Here is a 17,962-nt window from a genome sequence, read left to right on the forward strand (position 1 = left end):
TGACGTCAGACCGCTTTGAAGTGGTTACCATAGTAACGGTGCCAAGGGCTAGCAGGAGTGATGGGCCCGAGCCCCTGCCCAGCACCTGCCCCTGCCACTCCTCGCCCTCTGATGCTCTGGGTGAGCAGCCCCAAGAGGAGAAACAGCTCGCCCTGGTCCACTGCCAGGACTTGGGCGCAGTGGTCTGGCCCGGCTGCACACGATCACGGCGGCTAAGCCTGGACCTAGCACAAGGGCCGTGGCGGCTGCTGACCCACCGCTTCTCTCACCTCGTTCCGAGGTCTTGGGAGGAATAGCGCCTTGGGCATGAGGCCTCCCCTTGCTCACCCCTCCCCCAAAGGGGTGCAGGAGCCCGACTCAGACAGTGCAGGCACCGCCCAGCGCCCAGGAGGCTCCTCCAGCTGTGGTGGAGCTGGCGGGACTGAGGCTCATTGGGTGGCCGTTGTGTCCAGCAGTAACGCGGCAGCCCGGGAGGCCGCATCTCCCCTCCTCTCAAGACACCTGGAAGTACAAAGGGGGCTCTTTTGCGTCCTGGACACGCCGTAATGGAGCTCAGAGGTGGGCCTGGGGCCGTGCCTGAGCCTGGGAGTGGCCGCTGGCCTCGCAAAGAGCAGCGGAGCCGAACAGAAGCCGACTGCGCCGTCAGCAAGAGGCCAAGCAGCGCTGTTGCAAAGGAACTGAGAAGTCGGGCAGGGAAGGTTTTCCTGCCCATTAATTTGATTACTCCCTGTCAGAAAAGGGCAGTGAGAAAATGAACAGCATTGTTTTCTGAAGCCATAAGGTTGTGTTTTTATAGCAAAAGCCCTTGATGAAAGGCCATCGCCACGAGAGGCTGCTGGTGATCCTGAGGAGCGGCACTGAGCAGAAGGTGCTGACCGCGTCGGCTGTCCAGGGTCCAGGGTGGGTCCTGCTTGAGAGTCGAGGTCCCCCGGTGCTGGGCAGGGCCACAGCGCTGCTGGCGGCAGGAAGGATGTCAAGTAGACACCCTGAGGGACCGGCCTGGAGGCACTGTCCATGGGCACAGGAGCCAAGGCGGGGGCAGCCGGGGGCAGTGGGCGCAAGGAAGGCGCAAACCCAGAGCTCCACAGCCTGCAGCACCCAGGCCAGGACGGGGGCCAGGCCCACAGGCCCCGCATTGCTGGATCGGAGCATGAGTGTGGGCGACCACCGCGGCCCAGGTGAGAGGCTCGCCGCGCTCCGCCTCCCCGGACTTCCCAGCCACCCCACCAGCCTAGGAGCTTCTGGAACTCAGAGCCGGCCACAAAGCTCAGAGTAAATTTCCAAGCCCTGTGCTATTTAGAAAGTTGTGGCCGTTGCTCTCAAAACCACCTCCTAAAACATTTAGGTACGGCCTTTTGTCCAGGGGGTCCAGGCAGGAAAGCAGGTTCTCGAGCTTGTGGAGTGCGGCTGGTGCCAGCACGGAAGCCCCATCCCGGCACTCGGCCCCCTAGGCCCTCCTGGCTCCGGCTGCTCCTGCACTCAATCCCGACGGGCTCAGCCCTGGCTGCTGCCTCAGCACATGGTGTCGCAAGGTTCCATTTTGAAGACCCCAGATTTAAAAGCGGGACAGCGGAGCGGGTGCGGCTCATGGCTGGGCACCTGCTTCTCACATATGAGGTCCTGGGTTCGATCCCTGGAGCCGCCTTAAAAAGCAACAAATGCCTCTGTTTAAAAGCGGGACAGCTGGTGGAATGGAGCGCCTCCAAGAACCACCACGGGCCGAAGAGAGGAAGGGTGAGTGAAGAGGGACATTCCACACCGCAGCTCGGCTTTTACCAGTAAGCAGATCATGCACCATGACCGAGACTCACAAAAGTCAGGACTGTTTTCCCTGCCGAATCGCAAACAGTGTCGTGTCCAAGTGGAAACCTGGGAGGGAGTCAGCAGATAAGAAACCTCTTCACGCTCTAGTGAGGGCCACTGACGGCTACGGCGTGACTCCTCCGGGCAGGCAGGGCCTCCAGCAGCACAGTCCACGCGACGACCCAGGGCCCAGCCCGCACCGCCCCTCTCCTGGCTCACGCCCGCCATCCACGCACCGGAAGCGTCCGTGGGAGGGTCACACGCTGGCCCGTCAGACCGGCGTGGCACCGACTGGAAGGCTCCCCTCTGCGGGCGCAGTCGCCCCTCGCTCCCTGCGTCACTGCCCCTCTCGGCTCACGCCACTTGGCCACACCAGCCTCACAGGAGCTGGCATGGAGGCGTCCCTGGGCTGAGCGGAGACGGCACGGAGGCCACAAGGAACGGGGAGCACCTCTGCGCGGGGCTGCCGGGAGTCACGTGTCCCTGTGAGGACTTGCTGCGCGGTTCTCGGCCGTCACGCTGCTGACACGTGGGGCTGCCCCGTGCCTCGAGAGGGCCGTCTCTCTAGCGCGTCACAGACGATGCCTGGCACGAGAGGGCTTCGAGAGACTGCTTCCTGCTCCCTGCTCCCTGCCCTCCTGCGGCCTCTTGGCAGGAAGTGGAGAGGAGCATCGTGTGGACGGAGGCCCCACAGGACGGGGAGCCCCGCTCATTTTATCAACAGTCAGCGGGTAGAAAAGTAGATCCCTACGTTTTCCCACATAGAAAACGTTCCCACAGGTTCTGACCTGATTGACCTGGTGGTTGGCTTAAACTGGCTGTCGCAGAGCCGTGGAACTGTAAAGTTGAAAGATTTTTGTTCTGTTTCTCAGTTAAATCAGGGACGGGAGAACAGTGGGAATAAGCAGCGCGGTTGTTTCCATGGGGATCGTCCCTCCAGCCCGGCCACGCTCGTGCCACAGGTGCACCTCCCGAAGCCGACCCACGCCAGGCTCTCTCCTGGGCGTTTTCCCAAAACTGCGAAAATTGTTCCGGCTGCAGCAAGGAGCGCCGCGCAGTAGTGAGGCGGTCCGGGCGGCCCCCAGGTCAGGGCCTCTGCGTCACGGTCCCTCCCAGGGTGGCATCTCTGCAGAGTCATCTAGAGGACGCAGCACGTGGAAGCATCTCTTACAATGTCAGCTGAGCTGATTCCAGAAAGTGGAATTACAGAGACGAGAACTTTTCTGTTAACACCATCAGATGCATTTTCCTTTTGGATTAGCTGGGACAGAGGCTGTGCCAGACGAGCTGCGAGGCACGCGTGCAAACCTCGGCCTCCCTGCGCCAGAGGTGCAGTGGGTCCAGCAGGGCGGCATGGTCCAGATGTGCCGACGAGCTGCCTGGTAGCAAGGGGACGAGTGGGCAACCAGCCAGTCCTGCCACTCGCTGGGGCCGTCACTCTTCCTTTGTGTGAAGGTGTCACTTACAGCCCACTCCACCTCAACAGTTGTGTTCATCAGGAAACACTTGGCTCTCTGACACACTGCTAACACCGAGGCTCCTTCATGAGAGCACGGGGAAATTGAGAGGCCACTGCTCCTCAAATGACATGGACTCGTGGTTTATTTGAAATCCTTTTTTTTTTAAAGATTTAATTTATTTCTTTCCCCTTCCCTCTTCCCCCCAGTTGTCTGCTCTCTGTGTCCATTCACAGTGTTTTCTTCTGTGTCCGCTTGTATTCTTGTCAGCGGCACCGGGAATCTGTCTCTTTTTGTTGTGTCATCTTGCTGCATCAGCTCTCCATGTGTGCAGTGCCACTCCTGGGCAGGCTGCACTTTTTTTGCATAGAGCAACCCTCCTTACAGGGCACACTCCTTGCATGTGGGGCTCCCCTATGCGGAGGACACCCCTGCGTGGTATGGCACTTCTTGCGCACATCAGCACTGCGCTTGGGCCAGCTCACCACACAGGTCAGGAGGCCCTGGGTTTGAACCCTGGACCTCCCATGTGGTAGGCAGATGCCCTATCCGTTGAGCTAAATCCACCTCCCTGAAATCCTCTTTTAATCTCTTTTGGTTGTCAATAAGCATTTACCTTTCAACAAAGGAAGTGTCCAGTTTTCCAAAAAATAAAGGGATGCAGCTGTGTGCAGGGCCAGCCCAAGAGCAAGCCCATCTCTGCGTCCCCACAGCTGGCCCCGGGCCCAGGGAGGCTCGCCCTGGTCACCCCCCGCCCTGTCCGAGCAGCCTTCATGCAGACTGCACCTCTCCCAGGAGGGCTCCTCCTCCTTCCCCAAGTGGCTCCACGGCCCCCTCCCCCGGAGGCCTCCACAGGCTTCAGCTGGTGCTGCCCGCCCGCTGGGAGCCGCCCTGACCCTGTGGCCAGCACATTCCCTTCTGGCTTCCGGGCAGGTGCCGCCCCACCCCTCTCTTCTTCGGCCTTGCTTCACCCAGTGTACACACGTTCCTGTGGCCTCCATGCCTTCAGCCGACCTTTCCACCCCTCCCCTGCCAGGAAAACCACCCCTTCCCCCTCAACGCCCACTCTGGTGGCCGCTTCTGAGAGGCCTTCGGCCCCTCGTGTCCCGGTCCCTCTCCTGGCAGTTGTGGCTCTTCTCCAGGTGGTGTCCTGGGCGTAGCTTGGCCTGAAGGTCCAGCAGGCACATGTTCACGTCTCCCGTCCTGACAGGCCCGGCCAGTCCCTCTTCCTTCCTGAACAGACCTCCCTCAGAAGGTGAAATCCATTGTAAACACGCCTGCTCACTGATAGGATTCCTGCACCTCTAGGCCCGTTACCAGAAAACAAAACCCCAGAACCCCAACTCTGTAAGCCAGCACTTCCCTGGTGCACTGAGTGTTCTGAAATTGGTGCTACCTCGGGAGCCGCCAAGTATGAAGGGGCAGCTCTTTGCTGCTAACACCTCCTGCTTCTCTCCCTAGGAGTGTCGTTCAACAGCGTGTACACCCAGATCTGGAGAGTCCTGCTGCACCTGGCCGCCGACCCCTACCCGGATGTTTCTGATTTGGCAATGAAAGTCCTCAACGGCATCGCCTACAAGGTACGTCCCCAACACGCTGGGGTTCTCGTTTCCAGTTACGCATATCCACGCAAGGAGCTCCAGGCAGGCCAGGCCCTGCCGTGGCATAAATCCATACCAAGGTGAACGAGGACGGCCCTTGGAATGCAGAGCTGTGTTTGTACGTCACTTCAACCGGGCAAGCTGCCCCTTCGCCACTGTTTACCTGCCCACATCAGGGCATCAGGTAGTAGGTCAGGATCGGCATCCTTTTCCGTGATCTTTTCCCGTCCCTACCACCTGGGGTTTCTGGATTCCGGTATTTACGTTTCCATGCAGGATCATCCTGGCTGAAGGAACCTTTCAGAGAACCAGCTTTGTTTCACTGATTTCTCTCTGTGGTTTGTCCATTTCCTATTTTATTGCCATATGCTTTTATCTGTGTAGCTTCCTTTTTTCTGCTTACTTGGGGTTCTATTTGCTCTTCTGATTCTATTAATAGTTTCTTAAGGTGGGAGCGTTGATTTGGGTCCCTTATTGTTTGGGGACCATAAATTATCCCCTGTCCCTTCTGTGAGCTCTGAGAACTATTGGGCTCTGCCTTCTGGTGGTCTTTGTCCCACCCCCTGGATTTTCACCCCACCCGTGAGCAGAGCGGAGCCTGTCCAAGACCCAAGAGCCGCCCCCGCAGACCTCGCCGCTCGCTGCCCGGTCTGTGCTCTGTGGATTCTAGCGCCTCAGCTTCCCTGAGCTCTGGTCCCCCAGGCCCGGAGGCACCGGGCTCTGCCTGAGCTCTCCTTCTGGGCTCACAGCCTGGAATGGACCGGAAGCTGCCGGCAGGCAGGCAGTTGTTCGTTTCCCTTGTGTGGGGCCCGGCGTCCCAGGCCCCCTGGCCGGCACTGGCCTCCGTCCACTGCTCAGCCCCTTCGGCCTCCCCCTCCTTCAGTCGAGGACGTGTCTGGCATCCCCCACCTCCACTGCGCTTCCTCCTTGTTGGTCCAGTTGTCTTCTTCCTGGCAGACTGTGATCATCTCATTGTTTGCAGGTAACAGATATCCTTGCTGTGGACCCATTTTGAAATAGCGTAGTAATCGAGCTCCCCTTTCTCTTTAAAGAAGCAATAAGAATCCTGCAGAAGTGAATTCTGGCTCTCACCCCAGGTGAGGCCACCGCAGGGCAGGCATCCTGGGAGGCAGAGGCCCTGGTCCAGGCCTGGTGCCTGCGCCGCTGGCCTGGCACAGCTGCCGGCCTCGGCCAGAACGCCAGGTGTTGCTGCTGGCAGCCCAGGACTGCCCGCGTTGCTTGGTTCCACTGACGTCCCCTCTCCCCCGGGCCCCACGTAGCCCAGGTCCTCCATCCTATCGTGGGTCTGGCTGCGAAGCTGCAGCCATGAGGGGGGCCTTCTCACTTCCTGTCCCAATCACTGCCCCCAGGAAGCAGCAGCCACGGGGTTCACAGAAAACCAGGACACAGTTCAGGCACCTGCCGCCACATCTAACAGGATCACTTGAAAATAAAACCTTTTAAAAAATTTGTTTGCTACGCATTGTGGTCTCTGGCTCAGGGAGGAAGGAACTAAACTAGGCAGGGAAGGGACTAAAGAGGAAAAAGAGAGGTGGAACACCCAGAGGCAAGCACCCGCAGGCCACGGCCCCCCAAAACCACCCCAGAGCCACGACTGCTGCGTCCCGAAAGGCTCGTGCCACCCACCGAGGCGGGCTTGGGGCTGAGGATGGCCGAGTCCCCGTGCCCTAAGCAGGGAAGATAGCACTGCGCTCTTCCAAACTCTGAATAGACTCTTCTGCTTTCACCTTAAACTTTCAAAGTTGAGTTTTAAATAATTGTTTACTCTTAAGTAATTTTTAAAGTATTGTGTAAGTGTTTTGAATGGTTTACTTTTTGGAAAGTAAAGTCTGATCAATTCCTTTGCCTGGAAACCTCCTTGACACACAAAGTGTCCGGTGGCCTTTTCTCTGGCGGGTGCGGCAGGCCTGGCTGTGGCCCTCTGCCCTGGGCCTGAGCGCGTGCGGGAAGCAGCGCAAACTGAGGGGCTTGATCCTTTCCCCCTGGTAAGTTTAGTTGTCTGGTGATTTTGGTTTGTGGAATCAATATTAAGCCTATTTAAGTTTACTTTTCAGCGGCTTTTATGAATTTAGCCTTGCAAGTCCACAACTACGTTCATTGCCCGGCAGCTGAACGCGGGGTGTGAAGGGCTCCCGTCGGGAACGGCGCGCCCTCCAGCTCTCTGAGCAGAGAAGCTGTTCCTCCGTGTCGGCAGCCCGGCGCCCTTCGTCCTTGTGGATTTCACGTGAGGACGTCACCGGGAGCCCGACGTGGCCCCCCCCCCACTTTAAGGAAACCGTGCGTGTATGTCACCTCTCGCCCCGTGCAACGCGGTGTCAATGAATTCCAGCAAATTTTAGAAAGAATCTGTTGTCCCTTTTAAGACAGTGTTTTCTAGGACCCCATAAAAAAGTGGCCTTGGGCTCTCTGCACCTGCTCCGTCGGTCTGGACTGACGTGCCCGGTGTGCGCAGGGCCGCAGGCGTGCAGGCTTGCCCAAGCCCCGAAGTCAGACTGGGCTCCCCGCTGAGCCCACAGACTGGAGAGGCTGCTCCCCAGGCCCACCCGGGGGCCCGGCTCGGCCTCTGGTGTGCGCAGACGCTGCGCCTGGGAGATTTGGAAGCATAAACAGTCAGGAAATGCTTTCTTGTCCTCATTTTAAGAAATATCTTACTTTCTGCCTAGTGACTGTGGGGAATTATATTTCATTTCACAGAATTGGGACTCTTTTAGATATTTAACTCCGAAGCCAAATTGTTGTCATAATCAAAACCAGACTTTTTACTATGGTATGCCCCGTAGAGTATTTATATTCAAAGATAGAAATTGCTGCTGGCTCTGCGTGGAAGAGTCCCACAGCTCCAGGGCTCTGGCCTAATTCCATGCATTTGCATCCTCATCCCATTTAGGGCTTGGGGTTTGCTTTGAGTGTTTATTATGGGAACTCTCAAGCCCCCCAGAAGTAGAGAGAAGCGGCCCAGGACCCCGTCAGCTCCTGCATTCACCCGCTCGTGGCCAGGCCCGCTGTCCAGGGCTTTAGGGTCACACTGAGGAGGACCTTCTAAGCCACAGCTTTCCATATGTGAGGGCCATATGTGTTCACAAACCCATGTTCATGTTTTTGAGAAAATAAACATAAACCTGTGACCTCACCTAAAAGCGCCCGCGTCGGCTCTGGCTGCTGCTAGAGCTGTGTGCCGCAGGCCTCGTGCCTGCTGGACCTGCTGGAAAGCCAAGGTTCATGTGCTTCATCAGGGCAAAAGCCTTTACTTACGAACTGACGGCCAAGGGAATAACAATCAGACAAGAGCGGGGACCCAGACGCGCGTCTCCAGGCCCTGCGCCCTTACCGCCCAGCAAAGCCCCGGGGTTTCTTAACTGAGCGGGTATTCAGTGCGCCCCCAGGCCAGAGGCGGGCCGGGCATCTGAAATCGCGGGGTTCTCTTTGCGGGTACATTTTCAGCTCCTCTTTCAGCCTGTGCGCATGAGGCTTGCTGACACTTGTAACCGCGTGGCAGTGCATGGACCTAAATTAGAGGTTTCTGCTGCCCCCCCCACCCCCCGCCGAGAACCAGCCCCGCGCCGGCTCTGTGTGCGCTGTAGGCCCACCCCGTGCGGCCTCCCCTGGCAGCAGCCATGCCCTCTGGCATGCAGGCGCCTCAGCCCCTAGTCCAGCTCCTGTGGCTTCATGGAGGTGCCTGTCCCGGCCCGCCGCCCTCACCGAGCCTCCATCTGCCTCCGCGCTCTCTCAGGCGCCGAGTGTGCGTCATCTCGGTGCCCGCAGCCAGGCCAAGCTCTCCTCCTGTCTGGCATGTGATCTGGAACCAGGCGCTCCCCGGTGCTTTGTTGGTAACTGGCAGGTGACAAGTGATGGCCACTTTCCAAAGGAAAGCTCCTGTTCTCTAGCTGGGAAATGGAGTTACAGAAAGCTCCTGGTGGAGCACGGGAGCCGCGCCAGGCCGCCAGCGGGCTCTGCAGTCCCCGTAGCCCCAGGGACCCCTGAAGATCCTCCGAGGAACCACCTCTGAGAAGTCTCTTACACGGGAATCCAAGTTCTGGGTGTCAAACGTACGGGAACGTTTAAGACCACCGCCCTTCCCCTGAGAGCGCAGCCGAAGCCTGCCCTGGTCTCCACCTGGGGGAGCGGGCACGGTCAGTGGTTGAGCGGCTGCTTCCCATGTTCAAGGTCCTGGGTTCAGTCCCCAGTACCTCCTGCCGGGTGACTGAGGGCTGTGTGGCGTGTCCTCAGCTCTGGGTCAGAGCGGCCCTTCTGGTGAAGACCTGCAGGTGCAGGGCGCCATCGGCTGGAGAGCCGGGCTGGAGCCCCGCGGTCAGCAGCGCAGGCGGTCCTTCCCAGCGTCGCGGCTTTTCTGTGCATTGCCAAAGTAACGCTGACCACCCGTGAGGGCTTGGGAGTGGGGGGAGGCTCTCCTGCAGCCCCGGCTCGCCCTCGCCCCTCCTTTCCTCCACTCGGGGCTCCAAGCCCCCGCAGCCCCAGGCGTGCTCCTCATCTCCAGCCGGTCCCCGCAGGTAGCCCTCTGGTTATAGCGATGACCAGGGCCAGTCCAGAGGGCCCCCTGCAAAGCCCCCCGTTGCCCTCACAGGACCTCCTGGACAGGCAGGGCTTGGCCACCTCCCCGGGGGCCTGTCATGGTGCAGGCCAGCGCCTCGTACAGGGTCGGCACCCATAAATGTTTGTCGAGCAAACAGGAGCTGGGAGGCTGCTGGCCGCCGCCGCTTCCCTGGCTTGAGATTTCGGGGAATCGCTCTAGCTGGGCACCTTCCACCTCGCGCAGGATCTCCAAGGACAGTACCAAGTGCTGTCGCGCTGCCACGGGGAACACGTTCAGGGGGACCGTGGCAGTGCCCCAGCCTGGAAGCGAGTTGACTCGCCGCCGCTGAGCCAGGAGTGAGGCGCCGATAGCGCCCCCGGCCCGCGGGCTTTTCCCATCCGCCATGCACGTTTCAGGTGGCATCGGTGACCCCACAGGGCTTCTGTCTCCCCCGTCACTCCCCCGTTTCCTGGAGATTGGAAGAAAGCACCTACTAAGTTCCTAGTTTCTTCGTTTAAATTTCTTTTCTCTGTTGACATTTTAAGGTGTTTTGCAAGGTGTGTGAGGGGCTGACCAAAGGAAAAGTGAGTTCACAATGAATACAGACCACTCATATATAAGTGAAGAAAATTAAAACCGTTCTTTAAAGATTGTGGTTCAGCTTTCTTGCCACTATTTTAAAGTGAAGGATCGTCTTGGAAGCGTTGGTCTAGAAGGGAGGGTTTCGCCCTGTTTCATCTCCGCAGTCTGCTGGCCGAGTTGTAGGTGGTGCATTCCTGCAGGGGCGTGAGTGCCTTAGACGCGTGGGCATCTCGCCCAGTGGCCGCTCCAGCGTCCCCCGGAACGTCTGCTCACTGCGGACCAGAGCCTTTACGTAGCGTCTCACGCTGCCTCAGAGGCCGTTTGCTGGACGAGGGGCCAGTGGCCGCCATTAGGAAGCTGGGCGAGGACTGTGCCGGCCCCTCGCGCCCAGCTGCACAGCTGGTCAAGGGGGTGCCCGGAGCACGTGGCCTGCAGGCCAGCAGCTTCCTCACAGCCGTAACCTCAGGCTTCCGAGCTCCAAGTCTGCGAAAAGTCCCTTTAAAAATCACGTCAAGACCCCTTCCCACCTGAATGCCAGGTCTCAAGCTGCTACAGATCTTTTTCTTTGATAAAATTGCAAACCCTGGCGAATGTTGTAGAAGGAACTTTAGAGAGCCTTCCGTTTGTCTCCACCCCTAGTGCTGCGTTTAAGGAGGTTTGACAGACTGGTTTTGAGCCTCCAACGCAGGAGAAAGGGAAGTGAGGCCTCGATCGTGGGTGACTGACCTGTGCAGACTCCAGTCCTGGCTGCTGCGGGGTCTCGGTCGGGACCCCCAGCGTGGCATGCAGCTGCGCCTCCCACAGGCCGGGCTCGGCCGCCCCCTGCCCCTGCCCGCCCACCACGCAGCCCCAAGCGTGGCCCCACGCTCCTCATCCCAGGCGGGAGTCTCTGTCGGGTTTCAAATTGACCCGGCACGCCCAGCAGCAGCGGGTGGGCGCAGGCAAGGAAGGGGGAGTCGTGGGACCGGGGGTGACAGGTGACTGCTGCGTGGCCGGCTTGCTCAGCCCCTGCCACAGCTGAGGACGGGAGCGGCTGCCCTGCCGCTGGGGAGGCTCTCTCCCTCCCACAGAGCTGAGCCCACATCTCGCTGCTGCTGCTTCCCTCTGCCTCCCCTCCAGGTCCTCCGTGGTTTTAGGAACCTGAGGAGTGAAGAGCACGAGCTGAGGCACAGCAGGGGCGTCCCGGGCAGCTGCTGGGGCCTTGCCCCATTGTTGCCTGGTCAACAAACCCTGCCCTCCAGAGGACACCCAGACCAGGGGCCGGCGGGCCCCGGGGTGCAGTGCGGGGAGGCGCTGGGGGGCGAGGCGCTGGGGCAGAGCCTGGCCGCAGCTCCCCCTGCAAAGACCACAGGGCAGGCCCTTTTGGAGGCTGCCACCTCGTCAGGATTCGCCGCGACAAGTTCCTCTGAAGCGAGAGCTGAAGCTTCTGTGACAACTGGACCAGAAGCCGGAGCAGGGGCCCAGCCCCTCGGGCGGCGGGAGGCAGAGCTGCCCTGGCTCCAGGGAGGGGCAGGGAGGCCCAGCGGCTTCCGCGGGTCCCGGCTGCTTGCCAGCGCGGGCAGGCCCCGGGCCGGGCATCGCTCCAGGGAAGGGGAGGAAGCCCATGCGCTGCAGCTGGGTTGGGGAGGCGTCGACTGGGGCCTGCGGGCCTGGGGCTCCGCTCCCAGGGGCCTTCCCTGCTTGGAAGCCACCGGCCCGCTCCTCGCCTCGGACCGCCGTCCCTGACCAGGCGAGGCTGGCGCCGCTGACCTTGCGCCTTCCTTGCCCCCCTGCTCCCAGGCCACCACGAACGCCCGGCCGCAGCGCGTCCTCGACACCTCCTCACTCACGCAGTCGGCCCCAGCCAGCCCCACCAACAAGGGCCTGCACGTCCACCCTGGCGGGTGAGTGTCCTCCACGGCCCCGCCCACCACCCCACGCCCACGCCCGCCACCCACCTTACAGCACCTTCTCTCTCACATGCCTCTGCCTCCTCGCCTGGCCCCTCCTGCTCTCTGCACTTGAGTCCTACGTGTGCAGTCGCAGCGGAGCCGAGCCAGCCTGGCCTCCCTGTCGCCGCAGCGCCTCTTCCGGGGTCTCTGACCCCACGGGGGTAACCGGCAGGGGCAGGTCTCCCTCTGTCCGCGTGGACCCCTCGGGAGCGACCACCCTGTGCTGAGCTCACAGGGAGCTGGCGAGCACTCTTAGTCTTGCCAAGGCAGCCGTTCCCAGTGAAAGAGGATTCTGGAACCGCCAGGCGGGTGGCTCGCGGGGTGCTTGCGTTCAGCTGGTGTGGGCGCGGGTGGCTGAGGGGGTCCGGGGAGGCTGCAAGCTCTGGTCTACTCGTGGCCTCTGCAGGGGGCCGCGGCGCTGGGTGAAGGCACTCGGTGCTTCCCCCGGGGTGACCCGTGGCGCTCCCCTCCTCTCCACGCAGCGGCTCCCCTCCCACGTCCAGCACCAGCAGCTGCAGCCTGAGCAGCGACGTGGCCCAGCAGCCGGGCAGCCGCGAGCTGCCCCCCGGCCGGCCGGGCACCGTGGGCACTGCCGGGGCGCCGCGCACGCCACACTCCCACCAGTTCCCCAGGACGCGCAAGATGTTCGACAAGGGCCCCGACCAGGTAGGCCGCTGCCGTGCTCGGCCCCGTCAGCAGGTGCCCCGGCGCCTCGCCCACCCGAGCGCCCGCGAGCCTCTTCCGCCCACCTGACCTGCGCCTCGTGCTGCTCAGGCCGGACCCTCCCGCTCCTGCGGCCTCTCGCTCAGGCTCGCCCTTCCCCTCCCGGGGCAGGTGGGCTCCACGGGGTGCAGCAGCAGCAAGCACAGGAGTTCCCTCTGCACCGGCTGTTTGCTCCCTAAGCATCCACTTACCCACGTAACTGAGCGGAAGGGAATTTCTGGAGAGAAAGGAACCTGTCCTCGCCCGCCAGCGCTTGAGACCCACGTGAATGGTTCTGCACAGGCGTGGGACCGTGCTGTTTTTCTCTGAGCCGTTGGCCACTTTGCCAAGCACACGGGGCCTAGCGACGGTCACTCCAGACCTGCCGCGTGCATCAGTGGCCTTGTGCCCACAGTGCCTCCAGTGGAGAATGGGGTCCCACGTTCACTTTGGGGTCGTCATTTTAAAAGGCAGGGTGGGCAGAGCTCACACGGCACCCTGCCCCTGCCCATCCCAACTGCCAGGGCACCTGCCGCCGCCTCGGCGGGAGTGGGGTCCACCAGGAGCTCCAGTATGGGTAGGCGCAGGGCAGAGGCCATGCCATCACCCAGCCCAGCGGGAAGTGGCCAGGCCAGGCATGCTGGGTCCCTGCTGGCCAGGACTTGGGGAGCAGCCGGCGGGAGGCTCTCGCCCCCAGGACTGGGTCTGCCGTGTACCCGAAACAGCTGCGTCCAGGCAGGACAGCCCACCTGGAGGATTCACCCGACAGAAGAGAACTGTCAGCCCCACCCCTTCCCCTGCACCCACCGCGGCACCCAGGGAGGGGGAGGGGGCTGGGGCTCCCCACAGCCGAACACACTTGTGTGGAGCCCAGGTTTCAAGTTCAAGTGTTCACAGGGGCCAGGGTGTGCCGCGGGGGCTCCCTCGGGCAGGCGCCAGGACCACCTCTCAGGTCCGCGTCCTGGAGTGGCCGGCCTCGTGCGCCGGCGGGGGACTCTGGGGTGACAGGTGAGCCGCCACACTGGCCCCCCCAGCCTCGTCTCAACAAACAGTGGAATCAGAGGCCCCCAAGTCAGGGGAGTGACCAGGGCTCCATAGACTGTGGCCCCTGGACAGCCCCCGCGACAGGCAAGGTCGAGGCCCTCCTGGCAGCCCAGACCTGCAGTCAGACGGCAACCCTGGGGCTGCAGCCGCCGGGCGAGCGGGCGAGCGGGGCGAGCGGGACAGCCCGCGACTCCAGCGCGCTGCCCTCCCCTTCCTCTGCCCAAGCCATGAGCCCCCAGGCGCGCACAGGGCACAGGGTGGAGGCCTAACGCTGTCTCTTCTCCCCTCCTTCCCGAACACCCGCCAGACCGCCGACGATGCGGACGAGCCCGCGGGCCACAAGAGCTTCGTCTCGGCCACGGTGCAGACGGGCTTCTGCGACTGGAGCGCCCGGTACTTTGCCCAGCCCGTCATGAAGGTAGCGCTAAGTGCCCCCGCGCCCTGCACCGCTGCACTCGGCCCTCTCCCCTCTCGGGTGCCTCGACCCCTCCGGGGACACCTCTGCTCCCGCGCCCTCCCGTGGCGCCGGCCCCTGGCCCCCTGGCCCCCCGGCCCCTGTGGCATCTGTCTGCCTCGGCGAGGGCGGCTGCAGGGCCTCCTCCGTCCCCTCTGTCCCCTCCATCCCCTCCATCCCCTCCGTCCCCTCCGCCTGGCTGCTGGCTGTGGAGGGTCATCCCGGGTTCCGGCAGTGGGTGTTCACACGGCGTGGAGCGCAGAGGACGCTGCCGGCTTTGTCCATCTCCCACCCCCTAAAAAGGAAAGAGACCAGAAGCCTGCCTTCCGGAGCTTCTATCGTAGCTCACCTAACGGGGACGGCCGCCCAGGGCCCTTCGGCCATTAATGAAGGAGCTCAGCTCGAGCCAGGCCCAGGCCACTCGCCCTGTGGGGCCTGTTAACAGCCAGCGGGGGCAGATTCCAGTACTTTCTGGCTTGTTCCACAAGTCAGTCTTCAGGGTTATTCCTGCCAGAGCCCTCCTGCGAGAGGCGCTCAGGGCTGCGGTGGCTCCGTGGCCGCAGGTTCGAGCCGCAGGGCAGGGTGGCGGCCCCAGAGCCCAGGACGATGGGCCTAGCAGGCGCTCATCTGCGGGAATCCTTCTGAAAACTCGTCTATAGACTCTCCATAAGTCTAACGCATAAAATTGGAAAACCTTTTTTTTCTCCTCAAATAGCTAATAGAACATTGAAAACTGCAGCTTCTTCCTAAGTGTTACATCTCAGGGATTTCCTGGAAGGTACTTGGACTCTTTGTTACAGTTTTCTGCTGCTTCCCTTTTCCCCATAGTCATAGCCAATTTTTATCAGTAAAAATCCGATGATTATCGTCAGAACCCAAGGCAGGTAATAAAGCTCTGATTGATTGAGCCCCTTCGCTGAAAAGGGAGAGGAGAGGGCCTTCCCATATTCTAAATGAACCCAAGTGTCTGAAATGGCCTGACTTTTCTAGAAAGCAGTTTGGCAATACATATTTAAAGCCTTAATAAAAAGCCATTCCCTTTAACCCGGTGAATTGCTTTGCTAAGATATCTAAGGAAATAATCAGAGATATGGACAATTTTTGTATTATTAGAGTAAAATTTGGGGTCATCTTAAATGTCCAACTGGAAGAATAGCTAAAAAAAAATTATGAAACATTTGTTGAGAAATTAGCTATTAAAAAGTAAGCTTTAGAAAGCTAATAGGAGAAAATGCTCCTGACGAAACTTTTAAGAAGGAAAACGAGCAGGACCAGAGCGTAGACATGCAGAAAGGCCGCCTGGCATGTGCGCAGAGCACTGCGGGCCAAGGCGGGGGGGCCCGACCTGCATGGAGGTCGAAACGAAATGATTATGGTGGCACAGAATTTGGGGTTTATCCTTAAACTTTGCAGCCTTTTCTACATTTTCTGCACTAAGTGCCAAAGAACCTTAGTGATCAGAAAAGAAATATATTAAAGCAAAAAACACCCCAAGAGATCCTGGAGGCCTTGGGGCCAGCCGTGGTCAATGAGCCTGCCACCCCCAGACCGGCTCTGCCCGGCCTGGCTGACTGCGGGCAGGGTAGTGGGGAAGGCGCCCTTTCCCCGTCCTGGGGGCTCGGCCGGTCAAGAAGAGAGCAGCCCCCGCGCTGCCGACGCGCTGGGCCGAGCGGACACGGGGCCCTGGAGAGGCATCCCTCGAGCCCGGCGTGGGCCTGCGCTACTGTCAGCAGAGGTCAGCCCATCTCGTGCTTAGCAGGCAAGGGCAAGCCGGCCAGGAGCCGGAGGGCTGGTCTCTCCTCCTGCTGAAAGGTCGTGCTTATAAAGTGGGGTCACTTCTTGGCATAACAAGTAGTGGCTTTTCTTGAAGGCTTGCACCACCTGTTCTCGGTCCTCTGCACAATGGGAGGGAGGAGTGACAGAAAATCCAGGACTCCTGGCCTTTCCCCATTCTGCTATTAAAATGCTTTGGCCTTCCTGAAGAGCCCTCCACTGATCCCAGAGAAGGTTCCAGAAGCCAGCTAAAGGCCAGTCTTGGGTGTGAGCGCAGCCTTCAGTGCGCTGCACCTGCTGGATGAACTGCACCACCTTCTTTCTCTTCTTGTTCCTTTTTTTTTTTTTTTTTTGGTAGAGGAGAAAAGAATTTTATTAACCATCCTGCAATAACGGGCACATAACCTGGACAAAGTGGCTGGCACCTCTTGTTCCTTTTTGTTCTTCTGGCCACGTGTCCCCAGTGGGACAGCCGAGCGTTCCTCCTGAGGACACCCCCACCCCCAGCCTGAGGAGGCAGCAGTGCCCCGGGGCCCGCCTGACTTGACTGCACCACCCGGAGACCCCCAGGGGAGGGCCCAGCGGAGGGCCCAGGCCAGCCAAGCTTCTGGTCTCAGGGCTGAGCCGCAGGAGGCGGTCAGGAAGTATGCATCGAACGTAAGTGAAGAGTAAATGATCCACGTCAATATGTGGAAACAGATTGACCTGGTTAGAGTTTGAAATTATGAGCTTCAGGTGTTAGGATTGAAAATAGAAGGACTTTGTGCGCGGTTTGGTCTGTAGCTCTTGGTGGCAACTGAAGTCTTAGGATGGTTTAAGGACCTGAGATTTTCTTTTACATTAAGTAGAGGCACGTCAGCTTGTAGGGGTAGGAAAAAGTCTGGATGGTTCTGCGTCAGCAGCTTCTCTTGGAAGGTAGGGCTGGACTGAAAGAAAGGGGACTTTTCTATGTTCTATAATCCTGTGTTGTCTGAACTTTTTAGAAAGGACAGTTACTGGTTTTGCCATTTAAAAGACATTAAAATATAATAGTAATTACAAAAAGAGCTTGGAAGGAGTTGATAGACATGTTTTATGTAATGTGTGCCAAGTGGCTCTCGGTCATTCAAGCACAGCTGTTACCGCCATGGTAAACCTGACAGTGACTGCCCTGTAGAAAACACGTGTTTTTTTTTGGCCTGACCCATCCTTAGGAGGGCACGTGGATGTGCTTAGGGGATAGATGCTGAACTTGCTCTGCAGTTTGTTAAGTAGGCATGCCTGTGAAGCTATTTGTGAAAGTGCATTATTGAAAACTTGGAAAATAAAAAAATATTTAAAGAAGAAAGTTTGAAGTCACCCATACCACATACACGCATGTACATGCATGTGTGTCCCCTCCACAGCCACTGGGATTACTCTATACCTATGGCTCTTTAGCCACTGTTTTTCACTTACCTTATGTTACGAGCATTCAGCATTTTCTTATAGTGAATATTCTTCCAAAAAATGACTGTTTCTGTTTTTTTTCCTGTGATACATGACATTCTTGTGCATAGAACCGCAGAGTTTTCCTCAGTCCCACCCTCAATCAATAGAGCCAGACTTGTTACAACCCACAATGTTGCAATAACAGAGAGGAGACTGGAGCAACTATGATTTAATATGATAAAGACTCCAGATGAACAGATGAGGTATTTCATCTGAGAAAAATAAACCAAGAAAGAGTCTAACAAAAATGCTAGGAATAAAAATCATAGTAAAAAAGATGAAGGATGCCTTCTACAGGTTTATCTTAACCTCAAACAGACAAGGAAAGAATGAGTGAACTTGAGGATAGATTCATAGAAATTACCCAAAAAGAAATGCAAAGGTTTAAAACAAAACAGGAGTTTTTAGATAGTATGAAACAGCCTAACACATGTGTAATTGGAATCTCAAAAGAAGAGACAGAATGAGCAGAAGAAATATTTGAAGAGATACTGGCCAAAATTTTTCCAAAAATCATAAAAGATATCTAGCTACACATCCAGCAAACTGTGAGAACCCAATGCAGGATATATATACACATAGACACACATATT

At 58.8% G+C, this 17,962-nt stretch overlaps 1 protein-coding gene across 2 annotated transcripts in view; it reads left to right on the forward strand.

Moving 5' to 3' along the window:
* The window catches only part of RPTOR (regulatory associated protein of MTOR complex 1), a 434,359-nt gene that overhangs the window by 388,669 nt on the left and 27,728 nt on the right, over positions 1 to 17,962 (forward strand). For both annotated transcript variants that reach the window (XM_058284855.1, XM_058284854.2), the window contains exons 22-25: positions 4,722 to 4,840; positions 11,775 to 11,878; positions 12,409 to 12,592; positions 13,980 to 14,090. In XM_058284855.1, the coding sequence (XP_058140838.1) occupies positions 4,722 to 4,840; positions 11,775 to 11,878; positions 12,409 to 12,592; positions 13,980 to 14,090 (518 nt within the window). The remainder of the gene's footprint in view (positions 1 to 4,721; positions 4,841 to 11,774; positions 11,879 to 12,408; positions 12,593 to 13,979; positions 14,091 to 17,962) is intronic.

Source organism: Dasypus novemcinctus, chromosome 21 (assembly GCF_030445035.2).
Source record: "Dasypus novemcinctus isolate mDasNov1 chromosome 21, mDasNov1.1.hap2, whole genome shotgun sequence".
In the NCBI taxonomy this organism is placed as follows: domain Eukaryota; kingdom Metazoa; phylum Chordata; class Mammalia; order Cingulata; family Dasypodidae; genus Dasypus; species Dasypus novemcinctus.